Source organism: Capra hircus, chromosome 14 (assembly GCF_001704415.2).
Source record: "Capra hircus breed San Clemente chromosome 14, ASM170441v1, whole genome shotgun sequence".
Classification (NCBI taxonomy): domain Eukaryota; kingdom Metazoa; phylum Chordata; class Mammalia; order Artiodactyla; family Bovidae; genus Capra; species Capra hircus.
The window spans coordinates 50,555,710-50,581,790 of NC_030821.1; the positions used below are offsets into that span (position 1 = coordinate 50,555,710).

The 26,081-nt window shown below is 40.3% G+C and overlaps 1 protein-coding gene across 1 annotated transcript in view; it reads left to right on the top strand.

Annotated features, from left to right (window-relative positions):
• The window catches only part of CPA6 (carboxypeptidase A6), a 299,402-nt gene that overhangs the window by 265,521 nt on the left and 7,800 nt on the right, over positions 1 to 26,081 (top strand). The window contains exon 9 of the mRNA XM_005689041.2: positions 24,594 to 24,796. Within this exon, the coding sequence (XP_005689098.2) occupies positions 24,594 to 24,796 (203 nt within the window). The remainder of the gene's footprint in view (positions 1 to 24,593; positions 24,797 to 26,081) is intronic.

Consider the following 26,081-nt stretch of genomic DNA (forward strand, 5'->3'; position numbering starts at 1 on the left):
TAATTCAAATTCCTTAATGTGAGTAAAGGAAAAAAAAAGTAGCTGTTTTCATGTGAGTCTTAAACTCATGAGAATATAAGTTACAGAGTTTTGTGCAGAAACATGAATAAAGTCTATGTATGAATTTTTTTAAAAAAGAATATGCAAAAAATAATTTAAAAGAATATGCAACACAGTTAAGTATCTGCTTGCAATGCGGGAGACCTAGGTTCGATCCCTGGATTAGGAAGATCCCCTGGAGGAGGGCATGGCAACCCACTCCAGTATTCTTGCTGGGAGAATCCCCATGGACAGAGGAGCTTGGAGGGCTACAGCCCATGGGATAGCAAAGACTTGGACATGACTGAGCAACTAAGCACATCGTGCAACATAAACAGGCTGGGATGTGAGCATCATGTGGCCCTGGGTGGCTAGGGCACAGGATGCCTAGAAGGACAGTTGAGAGATGAGGCAGGAGAAGGTCCCAGTGTACAGGTCATGAAGGACATGCTGAGATTCAAGGCTGTGCTGGGCTCTATAGATTTTATTCTAGAAACCGTGCCTTTCAAACTGAACCGAGGTTGTATCCTTATAGATACACATCCCAGAGAAAGTCACCAAAAAGCCATAGGACCCCTTCAGGGTATATCAATTTTATTTGAAGATTTCAGAAGGGGAATTATTATTTTATGTTAGAACAAACACAAATACATAGTTGAGTCAACCAGACAAGTCACACAAATTTTGAACATAAAACAAAGATTTCAAAGAAGTTATGGACTTATAGGCTATGTTGATTTTGCCTCCTCGGAGCATTGGGATGGAAAAGTTTGGCCAACATTGGATAATTGGGGGCCTTTTAAGTGAAGGATCTCTGGGAGCTTTTAAAGCTGGGAAGGAAATGACTGATCTCTGAGTGTCAGTTAAGCAGGAGTGTCAGACAGAGGACCAGTCACAAAACTACAGCAGGACCATCGCCCTGGGGGGAGTGGCAAGAATGGAGAGGAAACACACACACGAGAAATGAGGAAACAGGCACCCACTGGACCCCAGTGAGATGTAGATGATGAAGTCAGAGGGAAAAGAGAGCAGCCTAGGATGAGTCCATTTCTGGTTAGAGTGTCTGGCTGGTGGATGGGGTATCACCTGCCAAGATTTGGCATCTACCAAGAGGTGAGGATTTGGTGGAAAATCAGAGTCCAGCTTGGGGCAACGGATCTCAAATGCTTGTGGGAATCTAGGGAAAGATGTACAGCAGGTAGCTGGATACAGGCTTGGAGCATTGAAAGGGGTCTAGTCTGAACAAACAGACTTGTGGGTCTTCAGTACGTCGAGAGTAATTGAACCTTCAGGGACAGGTTAGATCAGTACACATGAACAGTAGAAAGAGAAGCAAGTCAAAGCAGAACCTTAAACCTGTGCATACCCTTGGGTCTCAGGATTCCATTTTAAAAACACATTATAAGGAAACAGAAGATGATGCTGATCACAATGTGATCTATAACAACAAAAGATTGAAAACAACCCATTGTTGAACAACAGGGCAATGATTAAATACATTAATATATGCCCATTTGGTGAAGTTTTAAATGGATTAAAAGTTCATTTAAAAATAACAACAACCCAAAAAAAAGAGGCTTCCCTGGTGGCTCAGTGGTAAAGAATCTGCCTGCCAATGCAGGAGACATAGGTTCGATCCCTGGTCTGGGAAGATTCCACGTGCTCCTATACCACAACTGTTGAGCCTGTGCTCTAGAGCTTGGAAACCACAACTGCTGAGCCCACACGTAGCAACAACTGAAGCCTGTGTGCCCTAGAGCCTGCACTGAGGAGCTATCGCAGTGAGAAGCCAGTGCGCTGCAACTGAAAAATAGCCCTGGCTCACTGCAACCAGAGAAAAGCTGGTACAGCAACAAAGACCCAGCACAGCCAAAATGTAAATAAATAAACTTTTTTATTTTTAAATAACAAAAAGGGAATGCCCCAGTGGTCCAACGGTTGAGACTCTGTGCTTCCACTGCCAAGGATGAGGGTTCGATCCATGGTTGGGAAACTAGGATCCCACAGGCCTCATAATGCGGCCAAAAAATAAAATTTTTTAAATAAACAAAATAAAAATAACAAAAAGCTTATGATACAATATTGAGTCTGATTCTAACTTTTTCACTGTGATTACAATTCTATAAACATAGAGTGATGATTCCATGTGTACATATGACAGATATGTGTGTATGATATATACATATTTACATACTAACACAAGGGAAAAAAGACTTGAAGAAAATACACCAAAATGCTGAAATTAGAGGACTAGTGTTTTTCTCTTCTTTTAAATGTTTTCTGAACTTAATTTTAGAATTTCACTTTAAGAAATAAATTTGCCTTTAATAATGTATATTCTGTATTTACTTCTCCCATATAACCAGCAAGTGATAAGCCAAATAACCAATCAAGTGACATGGGTTTTTTTAAAGATGTATATTTTGAAAAAGAATCGCAGAAATAGGCTTCATTTAAATATATGCTCTCATTCAGAAAACGAAGATCATGGCATCCGGTCCCATCGCTTCATGGGAAATAGATGGGGAAACAGTGGAAACAGTGGCAGACTTTATTTTTTTGGGCTTCAGAATCACTGCAGATGGTGATTGCAGCCATGAAATTAAAAGACATTTACTCCTTGGAAGAAAAGTTATGACCAACCTAGATAGCATATTCAAAAGCAGAGACATTACTTTGCCGACTAAGGTCCGTCTCATCAAGGCTATGGTTTTTCCAGTGGTCATGTATGAATGTGAGAGTTGGACTGTGAAGAAGGCTGAGCACCGAAGAATTGATGCTTTTAAACTGTGGTGTTGGAGAAGACTCTTGAGAGTCCCTTGGACTGTAAGGAGATCCAACCAGTCCATTCTGAAGGAGATCAGCCCTGGGATTACTTTGGAGGGAATGATGATAAAGCTGAAACTCCAGTACTTTGGCCACCTCATGTGAAGAGTTGACTCATTGGAAAAGACTCTGATGCTGGGAGGGATTGGGGGCAGGAGGAGAAGGGGACAACCGAGGATGAGATGGCTGGATGGCACCACAGACTCAATGGACTTGAGTCTGGGTGAACTCCGGGAGATGGTGATGGATAGGGAGGCCTGGCGTGCTGCGATTCATGGGGTCACAAAGAGTCGGACACAACTGAGCGACTGAACTGAACTGAACTGAACTTGTTGCCACTAATGAGACCTTAAATAAGCCCATCCTATTATTGAGAACTTAGAAAAACTCAGTAGAGGCACAGAAATTATGCAACAAATTTATTGAACACCTACCACATGCTGATACTCTATTGGATGCTATTTTGGAATAAATGTTTCCTCAGATCAAGGAAATGGTTTCCAATTTTCTTCAAAGTATTTTTCTCTACTTGTCTGTGTTCAAATGACACTTTAAATAAAAATATCTTTGCTGACTATCCAACTTGGACCTATTGATATTCTTATAATTCTATTTACATTTCTATGTGTTAGAAGACAGAAAGAAAATAAAATTTGAAGGATACAGGAAATTAGACAATATTATACATTTCTCTTAAGAATGTGAATGAGTTCAGCTTCTTTGGAAGGGTATTTGGCAATGTCTACCAAAATTGTTTTAAAATACACATCATTTTGACTGAATAAATAATTTTACTCTTAGGAATATGTTCTATGGCTATATTCACATGTGTAGAAAATAACATATATATAAGGATATTCATTGCGGCACACTTTTGTCATGACAAAAGATTAGAAGCATCAAATTCCACCAATGAAGGACCAGTTAAGAAAGTTAGGCTATAACTATACAGAGAAATAGTCAGAAGTAGACAACTATTTTATGGACTGATATGGAAAAATCTCCAGAATTACACGTATCAACACACCCAGTTGAACAGAATAAGGCTTTAGATTAATATATATAAAGAATACTACTATTTGTTTTAAAAAGAGGGTTTTTCCTCAAAAATGGGTATTTTAACTGGCTTTTTGCTTATAAATGCAAAGCCTAATCCTGGAACAGTACAAGAAAGTAGTAGAAGTGATTGCTTCTCAGGAAAAGAAATGGATGGCTAGACAGATGAAATGAGAGTGCTTGACATGGCAAACCATGTATATCCACTGGCCCCTCAAAAATAAAATTAAAGCAGTAAAAATAAGATTCCTTTCTGAAAAACAAAATAAAATTTCAACTAAAATCAAGTTCCAAATGTACTATTATCATTCAAGTCACTGCATCTTGTTTCATGTTAGTTTATTGAGCTTACTGCTGCTGCTGCTGCTAAGTCACATCAGTCGTGTCCGACTCTGTGCGACCCCATAGATGGTAGCCCACAAGGCTCCCCCGTCCCTGGGATTCTCCTGGCAAGAACACTGGAGTGGGTTGCCATTTCCTTCTCCAGTTCATGAAAGTGAAAAGTGAAAGGGAAGTCGCTCAGTCGTGTCCGACCCTCAGCGACCCTATGGACTGCAGCCTACCAGGCTCCTCCATCCATGGGATTTTCCAGGCAAGAGTACTGGAGTGGGCTGCCAGCTAAGTCACTTCAGTCGTGTCCGACTCTGTGTGACCCCATAGACGGCAGCCCACTAGGCTCCCCCGTCCCTGGGATTCTCCAGGCAAGAACGCTGGAGTGGGTTGCCATTTCCTTCTCCAATGCATGAAAGTGAAAAGTGAAAGGGAAGTCGTTCAGTCGTGCCCGACTCTTCTCAACCCCATGGACTGCAGCCTAATAACTAGTTATTATTAGTAAAACACAGGAGAGAGGCCAGAAAGCAGTAATTCATGGGCCTATAAAGAAGTGATATCATACTTTTTCCACCAACACACCTCACTGCCTCACTCACTGCCCCACCACGTGGGGTGGACAGTAGTAAGTCACAGACTATCTAATCTCACACACAGGCTTCGCTGGTGACTCAGTGCTAAAGAATCCACCTGTCAACACAGGAGACTTGGGTTCAATCCCTGCATCAGGAAGATCCCCTGGAGAAGAATATGGCAACCCACTCCAGTATTCTTGCCTGGAAAATCCCATGGACAGAGGAGCCTGATGAGCTACAGTCCATGGGGACACAAAAGAGTCAGACATGACTTAATGACTAAGCAACAACAAGTCTAACACCAAATGCACGGTCCTCTACCCATCTGGCCTTCCCCATCATCCCTCTCAGTGCTACCCTAGAAGTGTTGACTGTGAAAGAGATTGAGAGAAAAAGTTTTACTTGGATTCAAAACATTTTACAAAAATGTATTTGTATATAGAAAATGTGCATCAGCAAAAAATATTTTAATTAATGTGACATATTCCATTAGGATACAATATCTATTTTCTTACACTCACATCTAGTTAAAATCAGGTTCCAGCATACCATTCTAGACTAAGTAATTCTGAAAGAGAAATCCCAGAATGGGCTTCCAACAAGTTCCATAACAACAACAAAAAATAGCACTAATCCATTTCATTTACCACCCCTAGACTGAGAAGGACATGGGCAACAATCAAAGACAAAGCAGTAATATGCAGAACACTCTCAGACATAAATCACAGCAGGATCCTCTATGATCCACCTCCCAGAATTCTGGAAATAAAAGCAAAAATAAACAAATGGGATCTAATTAAAATTAAAAGCTTCTGCACAACAAAGGAAAATATAAGCAAGACGAAAAGACAGCCTTCTGAATGGGAGAAAATAATAGCAAATGAAGCAACTGACAAACAACTAATCTCAAAAATATACAAGCAACTTATGCAGCGCAATTCCAGAAAAATAAACGACCCAATCAAAAAATGGGCCAAAGAACTAAATAGACATTTCTCCAAAGAAGACATATGGATGGCTAACAAACACATGAAAACATGCTCAAAATCACTCATTATTAGAGAAATGCAAATCAAAACCACAATGAGGTACCACTTCACACCAGTCAGAATGGCTGCAATCCAAAAATCTGCAAGCAATAAATGCTGGAGAGGGTGTGGAGAAAAGGGAACCCTCCTACACTGTTGGTGGGAATGCAAACTAGTACAGCCACTATGGAGAACAGTGTGGAGATTCCTTGAAAAATTGCAAATAGAACTGCCTTATGACCCAGCAATCCCACTGCTGGGCATACACACCGAGGAAACAGAATTCTCAGAATTCTCTCAGAATTGAAAGAGACACATGTACCCCAATGTTCATCGCAGCACTGTTTATAATAGCCAGGACATGGAAACAACCTAGATGTCCATCAGCAGATGAATGGATAAGAAAGCTGTGGTACATATACACAATGGAGTATTACTCAGCCATTAAAAAGAATTCATTTGAATCAGTTCTGATGAGATGGATGAAACTGGAGCCGATTATACAGAGTGAAGTAAGCCAGAAAGAAAAACACCAATACAGTATACTAACACATATATATGGAATTTAGGAAGATGGCAATGACGACCCTGTATGCAAGACAGGAAAAAAGACACAGATGTGTATAACGGACTCTTGGACTCAGAGGGAGAGGGAGAGGGTGGGATGATTTGGGAGAATGGCATTCTAACATGTATACTATCATGTAAGAATCGAAACGCCAGTCTATGTCTGACGCAGGATACAGCATGCTCGGGGCTGGTGCATGGGGATGACCCAGAGAGATGTTATGGGGAGGGAGGTGGGAGGGGGGTTCATGTTTGGGAATGCATGTAAGAATTAAAGATTTTAAAATTAAATAAATAAATAAATAAAAAATAAATTTAAAAAAAAGCAGTAATATGATTTAAAACTATTGATTCCCTTTTAATTTATTCTCATTCTCAAGCATATTCTTATTCTCAGGTATGGTTTTATTTGTACATATTTTAAGAGTACACTGGAAAGCTAGAAAACAACATCTTTGTTCAGCTCTTGTTCAATCTCTCACTTTCTATTACAACCTTAAATTACAATCAAACTGACCTTAAAATATAAAACACAAGTGGAATTTTAATGTGATAGACTAAGAGGGACCTTGCTGTAGGGCAGATTGACTTAATAAACATTATTGAGTCCCTGCTATGGCCGACAGGCAAATAGGAATACTATCCAGTTCTTGTTCTTGGGAACTGGTGGTCAGTGAGGGAGACTGGCAGGTAAACAAACAGCTGTGATATGAGACTGAGTGAAAACTGAAAAACAGAGGAACAAGTGTCACCCTTACAGAGGGAAGAGAAATTCTGACCAGCGTGAGACGGAAAAGCTGCAGATCAGTGGCTTTTAAGCTCAGCCTTCAGGTGTGGAAGGACCTTGATAAGTTGCAAGAAAGGAGCTGGAAAATCCAGGCTGAAGGACAGGAACAAAGGCAAGGAGGTATGGGAGGGATGAGGAAGCAGGAACTGACGAGCGAGAGCGGGGGCTGCTTGTGGGGTATGCAGGAGAGAATGTGAGTCTAAAAACGTTCAGTCAGCCTGGGCTTAGACACCATGCTGAGGGTGTATCCATGAGGAGCCAATGAGAACTGGGGAAGGGGTGCTGGAGAGGATAGCACGATCTATTTGTGTTTTAGAAAAGGGCTCCGATAGCAGTAGAAAGGATGGATTAAAGTGGTGACAGAGAGACTAGCTGAGAGGGCATGGTGTTGTCCAGGTGGGAGATGAAGGGTGTCAAAATTAGGATAGTGCCAAAGAGGAGAGAAAGCGGACACTGGAAAGATAGAGGGATAAAACATGGTGACTGACTGGAGGAGGGATGGGGCACAGTGGAGTTTAAAACTCAGATCTTTAGCCAGAAAATTAACTTCCCTGTATATCCAGTTAAAGGACTTTGACCCTCAAACCAAAGAATGTCAAAAGAGAGAAAAAATAATAATTTTGTAGAAGCATCCTCTAGTCTGAATCATATTAATAAATTCATTCATTTACTCAATATTTCTAAAGGCAGTATGCTAGGTAAAGCAATACAAATAATAAAAAGACATGATTCTTGCCCTCAAGAATATTAACAGTTAAAATCTTGAGAAAGAACAGAGCTAGAGGAATCGAGCTCCCTGACTTCAGACCATTCTACAAAGCTACAGTAATGAAAAACAATAGGTACGGGCACAAAAACAGATACATAGATCATGGAACAGAATAGAGAGCCCAAAATAAGCCCACGCATTCATGGTCAATTAATCTGTGACAAAGGAAGCAACAATATACAGTGAAGAAAGACAATCTCTTCAGCAAGTGGTGCTGGGAAAACTAGACAGCTACGTGTAAAAGGATGAAATTAGAACTCTAACAGCATATGCAAAAATAAACTCAAAATGGATAAAGACCTAAATATAAAACCAGAAACTATAAAAGTCCTAAACCTGGCTTCCCAGATGGCTCAGTGCTAAAGAATCCTCCTGCCAATGCAGGAGACATGGGTTTGATTCCTGTGTCAGGAAGATCCCCTGGAAGAGGAAATGGCAACCCACTCTAGTATTCTTACCTGGAAAATCCCATGGACAGAGGAGCATGGCAGGCTACAGTCCATGGGAGCAACTGAGCATACATAAAACTCCTAGAGGAAAACATAGGCAGAACACTCTTTGACATAAATCGTAGCGATACATTTTTTTGTATCTGTCTCCTAAAGCAGAAGTAATAAAAAGCAAAAATAAAAAATAGAACTTAATTAAACTTAAAAGCTTTTGCACAGCAAAGGAAACCATCTACAAAATGAAAAGAAAACCTACTGAATGGGAGAAGATATTTGCAAATTATATGGCCAATAGTGATTAATTTTATCCAAAATATATAAATAGCTCATACAACTCAACATCAAAAAACCAAGAACCATATTAAAATGGGCAGAATATCTGAATAGACATTTCCCAGAGAAGACATAGAGATGGTCAACAGGTACATGAACAGATGCTCAGCATCACTAATCATCAGAGAAATGCAAATCAAAATCACAATGACATATCACCTCACACCTGTCAAAATGGTCATCATCAAAATGAACCAAAATAATAAATGTTGAGGAGGATGTGGAGAAAAAGGAACCTTTACACATAGTTGGTGGGAATGTAAATTGGTGCTGCCTCCATGGAAAATAGTATGAAGGCTTCTCAGAAAACTAAAAGTAGAACTAACCTGCTGCTGCTGCTGCTGCTGCTGCTGCTAAGTCGCTTCAGTCGCGTCCGACTCTGTGCGACCCCGTAGATGGTAGCCCACCAGGCTCCCCCGTCCCTGGGATTCTCCAGGCAAGAACACTGGAGTGGGTTGCCATTTCCTTCTCCAATGCATGAAAGTGAAAAGTGAAAGTGAAGACGCTCAGTCATGTCCGACTCTTCGTGATCCCATGGACTGTAGCCTATCAGGCTCCTCCATCCATGGGATTTTTCAGGCAAGAGTGCTGGAGTGGGGTGCCATTGCCTTCTCCGGACTAACAAAAAACACAGCAGTTCCACCCCTGAGTATATATCTGAAAAAAACCAAAACCCTAATTTGAAACAATACATGCACCCCAATATCCACAGCAATGTTATTTATAATTGCTGAGATATGAAGACAACCCAAGTGTCCAACAAGAGATGAATGGATAAAGAAAATGTAAAGAACAAACTAGGGTTATCAGTGGGAAAAGGGAAGCGGGGAGGGACAATATAGAAATAGAGGATTAAGAGGTACAAACTATTCTGTATGAAATAAGCTACAAGGATATATTGTGCAACACAGGGAATATGGCCAATATTTTATAATAAAAATAAATGGAGTATTAAAAAAGATTGACAGTTAAGTGAAAATAAAATTAAATTAAACTATGATAAATGCTGTTTAGGGAAAAATAAAGGATGATTATAAGAGTGTATTAGTGTCCTGTTGACTTCCCTGGCAGCTCAGAAGGTAAAGTGTCTGTCTACAATGTGGGAGAGCTGGGTTCGATCCCTGGGTTGGGAAGTTCCCTGGAGAAGGAAATAGCAACCCACTCTAGTACTCTTGCCTAGAAAATCCCATGGATGGAGGAGCCTGGTGTCCATGGGGTCGCAAAGAGTCGGATATGACTGAGTGACTTCACTTCACTTAGGGTCCTATTGCTGCTCTAACAAATTGCCACAAACTGAGTAGCTAAAACAAAACGAATTTATTTTCTTACAGTTCTGGAAGCCAGATTTCACCAGGCTAACGGTGTGCTAAGCCCTCATTTCTGAAGGAGACTGTAGAGGAAAACACTTCCTTGCTTTTTCGAGCTTCTAGTGGCCACTTGTGGAGAAGGCGATGGCACCCCACTCCAGTACTCTTGCCTGGCAAATCCCATGGATGGAGAAGCCTGGTAGGCTGCAGGCCATCGGGTCGCTAGGAGTCAGACACAACTGAGCAACTTCCCTTTCAGTTTTCACTGTCACGCGTTGGAGAAGGAAAGGACAACCCACTCCAGTGTTCTTGCCTGGAGAATCCCAGGGACGGGGGAGCCTGGTGGGCTGCCGTCTCTGGGGTCACAGAGAGTCAGATACGACAGAAGCGACTTAGCAGCAGCAGCAGAGGCCACTTGTATTCTTTGTGACCTCTTCCTTCCCCTTCAAAGCCAGCACCATAGCATCTTCTCTGACTCAGGTTTTCTCTTCTTCTGTCACATGCCCTCTGTCTTTAATCAAATTTCACTCTTAGAGGATACTTGTGATTACATTAGGGCCTACCCAGATAATCCAGGATAATCCTCCCCTCACCATGTCAGACTCCTCAGGCTATCATATCTGTAGAGGCCCTTTTCCATTTAGGAAAACACTGACAGATTCCATGGGTTAGAACCTGGCAATCTTTGGGGGCCATTATTCAGCCTACCACAAGGGGCATAGAGGAAAAACCTCTCAACCAGCCCCTTTCTCCTGAGTTTTAAGTTTTGAGTTTTAAGCAAAGGAACTATGTGGTAAGATTTGAATTTTAGTAAGATTAACTTGGAACTTCTGAGGATGCAGAAGAAGAGCCTGGAGTCAGGGAACCCCTCCAATAATTCTGGAAAGTTTGATTGAAACCATAGTAGTTGGGTTGGGTGTATTGGTGGGAAATTAAGATGGCACCAACAGCTCTTTGCACACTGCTGGATGCAATAAATGATTTCTGGTTTGGGCAATCAGGTGCCACAAATGAAAATTTGTAATACAAGAAGAGAAGCAGATTTGGAAATGGATTGGAGGACCTTAGGCAAGGAGGGAAGTGTTTATTGAAGAAAAGTATTTCTAACCTGAGAATTAAACAATGTGCTTGCAAACAGAAATCAATTTACATTACTTGTGTTAGTAAGTTTTATCCTCATATCCTTAGAACAGAATCTAAGGATGTTAAGGAAAATAAAGCATCTAATTATACTGAATTTTTTTTCATCTGGCCTGGAATCTGCAACCAGCAGTCCCCAACCTTTTTGGTACCAGGGACCAGTTTCATAGAAGACAATTTTTCCATGGACTGGGAGCATCGGGGGTGGTTTGGGGATGATTCAAGCCCACTACATTTATTGTCCACTTTATTTCTATTATCATTACATCAGTTCCACCTCAGATCATCTGTCATTAGATCCCAGAGGTTGGGGACCCCTGCCCTAAACTATCAATGCTGTGAAGAGTCACAGCGATCTCTCTCATTCAATAGTTCTCAGTTTATTTTTTCCATTGCTACATGCCCAGCTGAAAAGAGGGACACACTCCTTTTGGTTCATTCCAACACACATGTTCTAATTGACCTTTTTTCTCCCCCATTACAAGCTTATGTTAGAATAAATTGAGTTATCAGGATAAATACACCAATTTTTTTAGTTCAACTATTTTGTGATGTGAAACCAGCTACTGTCAGACAAACCCCAGGACTGATAGCAACACATTATCAAAGAAACAGAGCAGGATCCTATGGTCCTGGCCCCCCTTCCCCAACCCCTTTGTGTCCTCAGTCTGCCTTTGGTCTGTGAAAAAAAACTTTAACCAAAGAATAAGTTGAATCAAGAAGTGAGAAAACGCAGAAACAAAGGAAAATAGGCAACCAAACTAAATAATAATAATTTAGTCACTAAGCTAAAGATAGCATCACTGGCTTAATGGACATAAACTTGAGCAAACCCTGGGAGATAGCAGAGGACAGGCAGGCCTGGTGTGCTGCAGTCCATGGGGTTGCAAAGAGTTGGACATGACTCAGTGACTGAACAACAGTCACTAAGCATAGCCAAGGACTTTTATAGTTCCTTCTCAAGAGCTACTAATAATATTCTGAGCTATATCTTGTGAGCTGTCTTATAGGTACTGAAACCCCCACAAGGTGGAAGTTAACTACTGCAGTACTTGAAGACCAGACTGCAAGCATGACATAAGCTGCCATAATTCTGAGAACCAGCCTCAAAGAAATGGAAACACACAAACCCCGGAACTGAAGATTAACTATACTTAAAACAATCATCATGACACTGGTCAGACCACTGATGACCAATTTCAAAATGATTGTCAGAGCTGACTGTGCTGCTTCTGCACATAACCTAGCCTCCACCCTCTGTCTATAAAAACTCTTGCCCACTGGTTGGGGGTGAGGGGAGTCAGCCTTTGGACAGATGTCTTGCCTTCTCCCTCACTCCCCTAGCCCCCAAAGTGGAAAGTTTGCTGGCATCCAAAATACAGCAAACTTTCCACCAACCTGTCCTCTTTATTGGCTTTTGAGCAGTGAGCAGCCAGACCCCACTTTCAGTTACATCACAGCAGCACGTAAGAATCACTAATTCGGTCCCTAATCCACCCAGGACCAGTGAAGCCAGAGCAGTGACACGCCTGTTCACTGAGCTCATTAGGACAGCTCTGACCAAGCCTGGTCTTGTGATTTTCAGCCCATTGCTGCTTCTAGTACCACTTCCTTCTCCATTTCTTCTGTAAAGACTACCTTCCACTGCAGTCTCCTATCCAGAAGGACTAAGGTTCATAGAAACAACAGAATTTATTGTCTTTTTTTTTTTTTAAGTAATGTAGCATCTTTTCAAGTTTCATCCATCTTGAGTCCCATCGAGTTTCTTTGCTATTACAGCCTCACCAGGTCTTCCCTGGTCTCCCATGCTCTCTCCCCTCCCTTTGTGCTCCTATGCACTCAGCCTGCGCTGCGCACTTTATGACTGTGTTATATTCTATATTGTCTTGTCCTCTCGTTTCCTTATATGTGCACGCACTGTCTTCTGCCTAGATTTAAGAGGTCCTTGTAGAGTTTTGCATCTCAGTACTCAGAAATGAAAGAGGTGATCTATGGTGTGGAAGTTAAACTGCTGAAGCATTCAGAACAGAGATGTCTGCTGCTTTTTTGATGAGACTATCATCTCCCCACTCTGCACTGCAGAGATCCTGTTATACATTCTGCGGTAGTTCTGCATGTAAAGATAGGAAAGAGACTGTTGTTTCAGCTTCAGAAACAATCTATTGGCTCCCATAAACTGAGAGAAAACTAATAACCTGTACATTCTCATGCTCCTAAAACCTAGAGTGATGGTTTTGATGATTCTTGTTCCTCTCCCCCAGAAGTCTGTTTTATCATTGTTGCCTGGCTATGGAATTCTTTTATGGTGTTGTTTCTTTGAGATGTGTCCTGGTGCTTTAGCTTCCTGCTATCTTGATCTTCTGGAGTACAGCAGCTATTTTTGATCAGAATCTGTGTAATTGAGGCTAGGTTTGGACAGGACTCTTCAAATTGTATATCCAACATGGTTACTTAAAATCCACCAGGGACTTTCTGTTCAATAATATTTGTGAGCTCTTTCTTCACATTTTAGTAAAGCCTGGATAGTGCCCCAAAAGGCTATAAATAAAATTAGATTGTTTTAGTGGTTTTCTTTGACCTGAATTAATTTATTTCCATCTTAGAGGCCCCACTAGTCAGGATTCTGATTTTATTTTTTAAAGATAAATGAGTAAGGCAAAAAATTAGAGAGATACTCTGGCAGAAAGCATTCTCAATGTGATATCCCATTTTTCTGCTGAATCAATATGTAATCTGTGGTAAATAACCTCGGCAGGATGCCAATCAATAAAATTAAACCATAAAGCGCTATAGAATATTCCAGTGTCTAATGTGTTTCTCAGGCAAACAGCATTAAATTGAGGTATAACCCTTCTCCATATTATACCATTTAGTTCATATATGATAATTATGAAATAAAATGCTTTTGAGTTTATTTTGCACCCAACATTGGTCAAGCACTGTGCTTTGCCTAATCAAGTAGGGAAATGGGTTTGCATACAATTGTAACATAGGCACTAAGTTTTATGACAAACGCAGATAAAGGGCATTACAGGCATACAAAGTACAGGCACCTAATCCAGCCTAGGGGCCACTGCAAAAGATGCCAAGGAGAAGCGGTCTCTGAAGAACAAGTAAAATCAGACTGGGAAGAATAGAGAATGCATCAGACAAGGGAACAGCATGTGCAGTCATAAGACAAAGGTGTGTGGAATATCAGGAAAATAGCCAATAGTGTGGTGAAGAGTGTAGTGTATTAAAAGTAGAAGTAGAACGTTTTAAGACAGACTGGTAGAACCTAAAATTTCAAGCAAATCAACAAAACAGATCATGAAAGGCCTTATCCCATAGGCATCTGGTCAGAAGGAGAAAGCATAACCATCTGACATTCTGAATTCCAAAAAAGGGAGAAACTATGTAACCTTGAAACTATTATAGAACTACAGAAGGTCCATGACATTATCTGGAAAATGGTTAAATACCAATCACAGTTCTCTCTGTATAGCAACAGGACAAAAACCACCAACTGAGTTTTCGTTTTTTTCATTTTTGGCCATGGCTTTCAGCATAGGGAATCTTAGTTCCCCATCCAGGGACTGAACCCATGCCCCTGCAGTGGAAGTGCTGAGTCTTAACCACATAACTCCCAGGCAAGTCCCATTTTTTTTTTTTTTTTTTAAAGACAGAAAAACACACAATAAGATAAACTGTAATACCTGCCACTACTATTTTCAGACACTTTGACCACACTACCTCTATGGCCTTTAAGCTATAGTAAAGACCTCCCAGGTGGTGCTAGTGGTAAAGAGCCCACCTGCTAATGCAGGAGACGTAAGAGACGTGGGTTCCATCCCTGGGTTGGGAAGATCCCCTGGAGGAGGGCATGGCAAGCCACTCCTGTATTCTTGCCTGGAGAATCCTATGGACAGAGGAGCCTGGCGGGCTACGGTCCATGGGGGTGCATAGAGTCAGACATGACTGAAGTGACTTAGCACCCACTCAAAGACTTTAGAACTTTATCTAGAAGGCAGCCACTGAAGGGCTTTTAAGAAGCAGAGCAATAATATCAGTTTTACATTTTTAGAAGATTACAGTGACATTGTTGAGAAGGCTGAATTCAAGGCAAGCCAGACTGAAGGCAACGAACTATTGTGGTAATGTAGGGGAATAATGCTGAGGGTCTGCACTTTGCTGGTAGGAGTCACATAGAGATGAAACAGATGGGATCGGCTGAATTTGCTCTCTGATAGGATGGAGGGATTAGGGAGAGGGCAACTTTCAGGGTCTCTCCATCTAAGTTTCTGACTTGAGCCATTCGACGAATGAGGGAAATATAGGTTAAGAAACATTGCAAGAGGTCACTTTGGTGGGTAGGAAAGACAGAGATGATTTCATCTAAGGACAGCTTGAGCGTCCAGTGCCTCTGAGACAAGCCAGTGGAGACATGCAGAAAGCTCGAGATCGAGATTCAAGATATTGACTTGAACTAGATCTTTCCTACTTAAGAATATTGCTCCAGGAATTTTCCCATCTCTATCATTTTGTTGTCTGTTTGGCTGGTTGGGTGGTGTGTTTGTTTGGTTCTCTACTGGGCTTTCCCCTGTCAGCATGAAAGCATGCCATTATTCCTCTCATCTGAAAAAATTCTCTGTCTCCCCTTCTTCCACCAGCTACTGCCCCATGTCTTTGTTCCTTTTCAGCAGAGTCCCATCCTCTCCTAGTCCCTACACATAATATTATACTATATAAACTCACTACACATAGTATTATACTCTAATCAAATCCCACATTGCTAAATACAATGGTCACGTCTTGATCTTACCTTACTTAGTTTCTAAGCTGCTTTGACTAAGTGAATCATGCTTTATTTTTCAAAACATTTAGCTTCACTTGACCTCCATAATATAAAAACTCTCTTCCTAACTCACTGGTTTCCTCGTCATTTTTTTCACTCTATTTTTTGGGGGTAAGAGTCGGACACGAATGAGCAACTAAGACACACACACACACATATACCATTTTTCTAGATTCCACATATATGTATTAATAGACAATATCTGTTTTTCTTCTGACTTACTTGCAAAGCAGAATAGGTGCCAAAGAGGGGGTAGGGTTGGGAGATTGGGATCGACATATATACACTACTGTGTATAAAACAGATACTAATAAGAACCTACTGTACAGCACAGGAAACTCTACTCAGTGCTCTGTGGTGACCTAAATGGGAAGGAAATCCAAGGAAGAGGGGATAGATGTATACGTATAGTTGATTCACTTTGCTGCACAGTAGAAACTAACACAATGTTGTAAAGCAACTATACTCCAATATAAAAATCAAATTAAAAAAAAACTTCACATGACCTGGGCCCCCATTGATTGTCTGATCTCATTGATTTCTACCCTACCCTCAACACTTGGCTCTATCCACACTGGCCAGGCTCACACCAGGCCTGCTGTGGAACCATCACATTGGCTGTTACCTCTGCCCAAAACGCTCTTCCCCAGGTGCAATGGCTGACTCCCTGTATTCTTCAAGTATGCTCAAATTCAGCTACTGAGAATAACTCTCAATGCCATCTTTGTAATCGCAACTCATGTCCCCAGAATTCCTGGCCTTTCTTTCACTCCTCTGCCTTTTCTGTGTTCCACAGCACTCTTCTGCTACACAGTGCAATTACTTATTCACTGTGTTGTTCATCTCCCCATCGCTGTCACTGCCACCATTACAATGTAAATTCTCTACAGCAGAAAACTTTATTTTGTTCATTGACCCATCCTAGTTTGAGGTGCACAATACTGAATGAATGAAACTATCAATACATAAACAGTAGTTGAAGAAGTCATAGTCACTGAAGAGAGATTATTGAAGGAAATGGACTATGGGCATAACAACTGGGTAGTCTTCTTTTAAGGGATTAAAAGAGGAAGACAAACCCATAAAGAGGGCTGAGAAGGAAATAATATAGTTGTTGGAAGAAAAATAGGAGAATGTAGGGGAGAAGGGGAGGAAGGTTCAACAGGGAGGGGATATATGTATACGCATAGCTGGTGCATGCTGTTGTACAGCAGAAACTAACACAACATTGTAAAGCAATTATACTCCAATAAAAATAATAATAAATGAAAAAACAAAATAGTAGAGATGGGAAAAAGGAAGAGGGTGTATCAGAAGCCAAGGGAGGAAAATATTTCAAGCTCTGTGAGAAGCCAGGTAAGGCTTCTGATCTCTTGAAGGATCACCTGGTCCTTCTTAAGCCATGGACCCTTTTCCTGCTTTGCTGGCCAGCCTATACCTTTTCTGGCCCTGTCCATCCTCCACACCCCTCTGCTCTCTCTGCATGTCCCTTGAGGAAATAGTTCTTGATGGAAATGTAGCATAAAATGGAGAGTGAGGTGACTAAGCAATACAGAATACAGAGTTTTATAAGAAATTAACATTTGTGTATAAAATAACAGTCACAAATATTCAAACAATAAAGTCTGTGGCTAAAGGGAAAAAAAAGGCCGTCCTGTTGTAAACACTCCCCTCCAGTTACGAATCTCTCTCCATCCATCCTCTGAAAGAAACGTCATCAGCACACTGTCACAGCTTTTATGCAGTCTAAGAGGAAACTTAATGGCCTTTTTTGGCTATGACCTGTTAAAGGCTCACTCATGAAGCTATCACTCAGGATAGCTTGGGTTAGGGGCAAGGGAGGATTTGCATCTACATGCATAAACAATTGGGGCTCATCACCATAGAGAAGAAGTTTTGAAGTATCCCATTTCCTTGCTAAACATTTATTAAGGTATAATCTTGGGAAAGCTCAGAATTTCAGATTTGAAATTATTCAGGAAATGCTTAGGTAACAGAATGTTCTCATACACCAAGAGGCTTTTTGAAGGTAGTTTGTTGGTGGTGGTGCTGGTGGTAGTGTCCTGGTGAGTCCTCAGCCTTCCATGGAGATGAACTGGTATTGTCTAAGCAAAAATCTAGATTCAGTGAAACAGCCCAAGATATCAGCATCCACCCCTGAGGAGGGTCAGCTCAGCTTATTCATTCAACAACAATTAGAGTGGAGCAAAGGTGTCCACTTTGCTAAGTACTGGGAATAATAAGGCATGACTTCTGTCCTAGAGGAGTTCACCCTCTAAAGAAGTGGAAGAGTCTATAAAAATAAATAACTACAGTACAACATATATGCTACTGAATTTACATCCAGACATAGTCATCTGTAGAATTATTCTATATTCCAAACCCTGCTGTTCTTCCCATCCTAGGTTAGCTCTGTACCACCTATGTTAGTAAGCGATGTTACAAAAACCTCAGATATACCCAGAGAAGATTTAGTGAAGATGGTGTGGGAAAGCAAGCGCCTCAGGTCAAGAATAGTGTCTCCCTGTGGCCATATAGCCAGAGATACGAGACACTCACCATACTCATCTCAGTCTGTAGCCCTAAATGCTCCCCACTCCAGAAAGGAATAATAGCACTGGCTCTGTCTTCAGTACAGTATATTTATCCCTCTTGCTACTCAGAAGAATTTTATTTCTTGAAAAAGAAAATCATTATTTGGTTTTTCTTACCTTATAAAAGATAGAAGACAGCAATCCTTACCCACTGTTAGCTGAAAAACAAGTAGATCTCTAGCTTCTACAGATTCAGGAATGGCTTAGAAATACTTTACAATCTATAGAAAGAATGGAACATGAGAATACTAAAGAATTATGTGCCTTCTTTCTTGACAGTTTCAACAAAGCAAGTAATTTGTCTTTAGCAACTTAGAATGTTATTTAGAAGAGGGTCTGATTTTCTAAAGAAATGTCAGTTGAGCTGTCATTCATTATCCCAATTAAGATATTACCTAAGGATACAGTTATCAGAACACTTTATATATGTAAATAGCATATATATTTAACATAAAATGTTTAATGGGCCACATTTGTTTATTTTTACATCACAGAAGCCTCCAAAATGAAGTTTAAAGAGATGGCTTGGACAACTAATTCCTAGTTAGATCTGATGGATCTGGTAGAGGACAGGAAGGGGGAGAATGGGAAGAGTTCTCATGGTATCATGAAGTGACTTCTACCACCACACTCTTAGAGGACCATTTGGAAAACAGCTACCAATGGTAGCCACTAGGGAGAACAGAATGGTTTCTCAAAAAACTAAAAACAGTATTACCATATGACCCAGCAATTTCACTCCTGGGTACATATCAAAAACAAAAAACACTTACTCGAGAAGGAATGTACCCCAGTGTTCAGAGCAGCATTATTAATAACTGCCAAAATATGGAAGCAATGTAAGTGTCCCTCAACAGATGAATGGATGAAGATGTGATATACATATACATTGGAATACTGCTCAGACATAAAAATAATGAAATTTTGCCATTTTCAGCAACATGCATGGACTTAGAGGGCATTATGCTAAGTTAAATAAGTCATACAGAAGTAGGAAGACTGAATGATACCACTTATCCACGTAAAATAAAAATACAACAAATTAGTGAATATAACAAAAATAGAAGCAGACTCATAGATATAGAGAACAAGCATAGTTACTAGGAGGGGCAGTTATGGGATGAGGGAATGGAAGGTACAAACCATTAGGTGTAAGATAAATTCAGGGATATACTGTACAACATGAGGAATATGGCAATATTTAATAATAACTATAAATGAAAGGTAACCATTAAAATTATGTAAAATTTTTTAAAAAGAAATAGTTACCAATTCATAGTAATAACAACAATAAAGAAGACATACTGAAGAAAAGAGTGATAAAATATTGACGATGAACATAAAACACCATCTGAGCAAATGGAGTGGTGTAACATGTTCTTGGATTGGGTGACTCAGTATTATAATATCCTCAAAAAATCAGTATAAATTTAGTGCAATTCCAACTAGAATCTCAACAGGGTTTTTCATTCATGTTTTGGGGGACTCATAAAATGATCATTAAATCTATATGGAAAAGCAAACAGACCCTAAAAAGCCAATAAAACTGAAAAAAAGAATAACAGTAAGGGGAACTTGTCTGATATCAGCACATATTTTATTCTGCTATAGACTGATAGGCTAACAATATGGAAAGAGACTAATAGAACAGAACAGAGAATCTAGGAATAGATCAACAAATGCAAGAGATTTTAATATATGACCAAAGTGGTGTTTCAATTCAGTGGGAAAATGGTAGAATATTTCATAAATTATGCTGAATGAATTGTCTATCAATATAGAAAAACTAAAGACAAAGCTGTATGTTACATATGTATAAAAATAAATCCAAAAGATTAAAGACTTAGATGGAAAATAAAATAAAATGATAACATTCTTGAGGTTTCCCTGGTAGCTTAGTGGCAAAGAATCCATCTGCTAATGCAGGAGACATAGGCTTGATGCCTGACACGGGAAAATCCCACATGCTGTTGAGCAGCTAAGCCCATGTGCCACCACTATTGAGCCTGTGCTCTAGAGCCCAGGAGCTGCAACTGCTGAGCACACATGCCATAGCTCCTGAAGCCCACATGCCCTAGAGCCCGTGCCGTGCCGTGCAACGAGAGAAGCCACAGCAGCGAGAAGCCCGCGCCCTGCAGCTAGAGAGCAGCCCCTGCGCCCTGCAGCTAGAGAGCAGCCCCTGTGCCCTGCAGCGAGAGAAAAGCTTATGCAGCACCAAAGACCCAGCACAGCCAAAAATATATAATTTTTTTTAAATGACAACATTCTTGGAAGAAAACCTATAAACAAGCTATAATCCCTCAGAATAGGAAAAAATTCTTAACCAAGACAGGAAACCCAAAAGCCATTGAAAAATACATAGTAATTATATAAAATTTAAGATCTCTAAAATTAAAGCTATCATAAACAATTGAAAAATATAAATATGAGGATAAAATGCAATGCAGATGACAAACATCTCTACAAAGCTCTTTTATACATGAGTAGGGCTTCCCCTGTGGCTCATTTCCTCACTGCCAATGCAGGAGACACAGGTTTGCTCCGTGGGTCAGGAAGATACGCTGGAGAAGGGAATGGCACCCATTCCAATTTTCTTGCCTGGGAAATCCCATGGACAGGGGAACCTGGGGGGCTACGGTCCACAGGGTTGCAAGAGTTGGAGACAACTTAGCAACTAAACCAACCAACCAAAAAAAGATAAACAGCCCAACAATAATATGAGCTAAAGACAAGATTAGCCAATTCAGAAGCATGTCCAATCCAATGTCAACCTATAAATCAATGTTCAAACATACTTGCAGTAAGGAAGGCAAATTAAATTTTGTCATCAAATGGCAAAAAAGCAAAAGGTGATGCACTTTCAGGGTATTGTTGGCAGAGACTAAGAAGAGATGGTGCTCTTCACCATTGCTTGTGAAAGCATCAACAATAACAATCTTAGTAAGCAATCTGACAAAATTGATAACTAAAATCTTTTTCAAACTTTAAAATTGTGTAATACATGAAATTTAAAAACTAAGTGAAAAAAGTACACATTGAAAATGAAAAAATAACCAATGAAAATATGCCAATAACTACAACATCTTTTGGAGAGGGCAATGGCACCCCACTCCAGTACTCTTGCCTGGAGGATCCCATGGATGGAGGAGCCTAGTGGGCTCTAGTCCATGGGCTCGCGAAGGGTCGGACACGACTGAGTGACTTCACTTTCACTTTTCACTTTCATGCATTGGAGAAGGAAATGGCAACCCACTCCAGTATTCTTGCCTGGAGAATCCCAGGGATGGGGGAGCCTGGTAGGCTGCTGTCTATGGGGTCACACAGAGTCGGACACAACTGAAGCGATTTAGCAGTAGCAGCATGACATCTTTATTTCACTCTCACATTTCAATGAATTCCGCTGTAAGTCTAGGCTCAAATTTCCTGTTTCAAAAATACTTTGCAAATATTATTTTAGTGTTGTTGTTTAAAATGTCAAGTGAGCTGAGCACTGAAGAACTGATGGTTTCAAATTCTGGTGGTGGTGAAGACTCTTGAGAGTCCCTTGGACTGCAAGGAGATTAAACTAATCAATCCTAAAGGAAACCAACCCTGAATATTTACTGGAAGGCCTGATGCTGAAGCTCCAATATTTTGGCCACCTGATGTGAACAGCGAACTCATTGGAAAAGACCCTGATGCTGGGAAAGGCTGAGGGCAGGAGGAACAGGGGACGACAGAGGATGAGATTGTTGGATGGCATCACTGACTCAGTGGACATGAGTTTGAGCAAACTCTGGGAGATAGTGAAGGACAGGGAAGCCTGGCATACTGCAGTCCATGGGATTGAAAAGAACTGGAACACAACTTAGTGACTAAACAAGTGCTGCCATTTAAAATGTCAGATGTGAGTCTAATTTCCTTCCTCTATAGATGGTCTGCTGCTTTCTCTCTGGAATTGATTCCTTGTTCCTAAATTTCACCGTACCATGTCATGTTGATATTTTCCCTTTTCTCTCTCATGTTGGTACACAATAAGCCCATTTAACCTTTAATCGTGGCAAAATTTCAATTAGCAATTCTTCAAATGTTTAACTTGATTTTTTTTTCATTTAGAAGCCCTACTAATCAGATGTTGGTGATTATTCTATTTTTCATGTCCTTTTTTTTTTTTTTCATTTTTACAATTCTTTGTTCCCTTCTCAATGCCTCTGGGAATGTTTCAAAATCCACTCCATCTCATCAATTCACACATTGATTCTATTCATGCAACCTATGAATTAAGTTTTCTCCATTATATCTTATTGGTTCTTTTTTATAACTTCTTGCCCCTGTTTCATGTTTCCAGTGCCCTCCCATATGCCCTTGAGAACTCTATTTATTAGGGCTGTTGTGAGCTCTTGTTTCTCTAGCTCATTGCTTCTGCTCCCTCTGGAAGTAGTTGCTCAGTTTGTGATCTCTCCTTCACATCAGTGTTGCTCAAAGGTCTCATTTTTTCTGTTCCTTTTGGAGCATTAGCTATAGTTTTTATATTAAGTTCTGAGTTCCATCCATATCCCAGTTGCTTTCGAGCCTTTGAGTCCAAAATTAGACTCAAAGGAGGAAAACCACAATTGCTTTAAGTTCCCTATCCTGACTCTCCTTGGGCATAAATGAGACATAATGGCCTCAAGAATTAGCCTGGTCTTAGTTTTTTCATTTTCAGTAGTGCTAGACTAGGTCATAAGTGAGTAAGTGAAGTCGCTCAGTGGTGTCCGACTCTTTGCGACCCCGTGGACTGTAGCCTACCAGGCTCCTCCGTCCATGGGATCCTCCAGGCAAGAATACTGGAGTGGGTTGCCATTTCCTTCTCCAGGGGGTCCTCCTGACCCAGGGATCGAACCCAGGTCTCCCGCATTGGAGGCAGACGCTTTAACCTCTGAGCCACCAGGGAAGCCTTAGACTAGGTCATAGACCTACCAAACATTTTCCATTTGTTTATGGAAAAGAGTTACAGTGTTCCAGGTATAGGAGAGATAGCAAGGACTCAGAATGGCAAATCACTATGGAAAATGCCATTATTTTCAAAATTTCTTGAAAGCTTAATCCTCTGTGATTATTACTGTAAATCTTATTTTCCTCCCTCTCCTTCATGGACTTGCATAATTTTTTAATTTCAAATTTTTTTAATTTCATTTTGAGGATTTCTTAACTGAACTGACCCTGAAGATAACTGGAGAGCTCTCTTTTTATAAAAACCAGTTTGACTATAGCTGATCTAAAAATATAACAGAAATTGGCATGTTCTGTGGAAGTATTTCTGTCTTGCCTCCCTGTTCTTAATATATCAATATTTGTACCTTACCAGACATCTATACAGATGTCTAGCCTTTTCTTTTGATCTGACATTTACTTATTCAACAACTGTTTGTTGAACACTTGCATATTATTGTTCTAGTTGTCAGGTGCCCAAAAAGAAAGACACAGTCCCTGCCTTCACAGAGCATTAGAGTCTAACAAAGAATCCAGATTGAATGCGGGTTCTGTTATAGCAGGGATTTCGTCCTATGTTGTTTTCCAGTATATCCCAGGCACCCAGGTCAGTGTAAATATTGACTGCATGTTAAATGAGTAAACTATTGACACTTACGACAAGTGGGTTGAGTGTTATGGTGGGAAACTGCAAGTGGCATGGAGTATATAAACAAAAGTCCTTACCTGCTCGGGGGGTATCATACAGAATTAGTTCACCAACTGTTGGAGCCCTCCCTTTAGGGTGGTTTATGCAGGCTTAGCTAAACAAGCAGCATCCAGTTCCTATTCAGGCTGCCCGGCCACCTTGGATTTTTCAGTATTAATTTCAGTAAATGACAAGTTAGATGAATTGATTGATAATATCGTGTGTTTACAGAAACAGAAGAATCAGTTTAACAATGCCTATTTGCGTTTCTTGCTTCTTGCCTGCCCATGCCTACACCCCATTTTCTTTCCTAACTTGCAGATGAAGGAGCTTCCATGCATCCTTGTGATGATACGTACTGTGGACCTTTCCCAGAATCTGAGCCAGAAGTGAAAGCTGTAGCTAACTTCCTCCGAAAACACAGGAAGCACATCACGGCTTACCTATCTTTTCACGCATATGCTCAGATGTTGCTGTATCCGTATTCTTACAAGTATGCAACAATCCCAAATTTTAGCTGTGTGGTAAGTACTTGAAGCTGGATATGTGTGTCGGGCTTCATGCTTTTCTAATGCTAAGATGGTCCTATGTAATGACGCAACAAGCATTTTGTGTGTGTATATATATGTATATAGTTATACATATATACTATACACACATATAGTTATACATATATACTATATATAGTTATATATATTACATATAATATATAGTATAGTATATAGTATATATATAATAGTTACTGGGTATGATTAAGAAAGATAAATGACATATATATAATGTCATTTATCTTTCTTAATCATATACAGTAACACATTTTACAGATGAGGAAACTGAAACCTAAACATACTAAATAATTAAAATAAGAACACACCACTACTCACTGTCATACCCAGGATTCACTCCAAATCTAGCTCCAATGTTGTTGCTTTTAACCACAATGCTACACTGCTTCTCAAATGCTATCATTTCCAAACTATTTACTTTCTTACCACATGTTATTTGGAAAATGTCAGGATAGATTTCATTTGTTTTACAGCTTCGGTCACATATGCAGGAGTATAATTAACTTTATTGAGTAAATAATTGTTCATAAATTATGGTCTGACTCTCATTAAATTAAAAGCAAGTTTCAATTTATAAGCGCTATTTGCTTAATGCTACTAAGTCTCTGGGCATGTATCTGACAAGTTGGAGCTTAGAATGAACAGCTTTTCAAGCATGAGATTACTTGAAAGTGAAAGAGCAGAGTTCCTTCCTCTCATCTCAGAAACCCAGCAAGCTATCCACTACAGGAATTAATTCCTCGTAAAGTGAGTCTGGCTCAGAGTCTATAGCATCTAGAGGCCTATGAAGTTCAAAGCCAGGCCAAGCTAATAGATAGTGTTCCAAGTAAGGAACAAGGAGGGAGAAGGGATTGGGAGGGGGCGTAGGCAGGCTTTGGGTTGCTGTTGATGTTGTGTTCTTTGTCTGGATGCTGGTTACTGGATGAGTGTGTGCAACTTGTGATCCTTCATCGAGATGTAAACTTAATTTGTATACACTTCAGTAGGTATGTTACACTTAAAAGTTTTTTTTCATAAAAGCATCCCCTTTCTTCCTATACCTCAGTCTCCAAATCCTGCAACCCCAAGCAACAGATGCAGGAATTCCTGATCTAGATGTCCAGGACCTAGGAGGAATGAGGAACATGAGGTGGTCAGAAGGTGGAATGGGGAAGGCTTGTTTCCTATCCAAAACAGGAACTCTGTTCTTAGCATTTTGTGCAAGAATTCTGAGCAAATTCTCTCTCTTGAGAAATATTGTAAA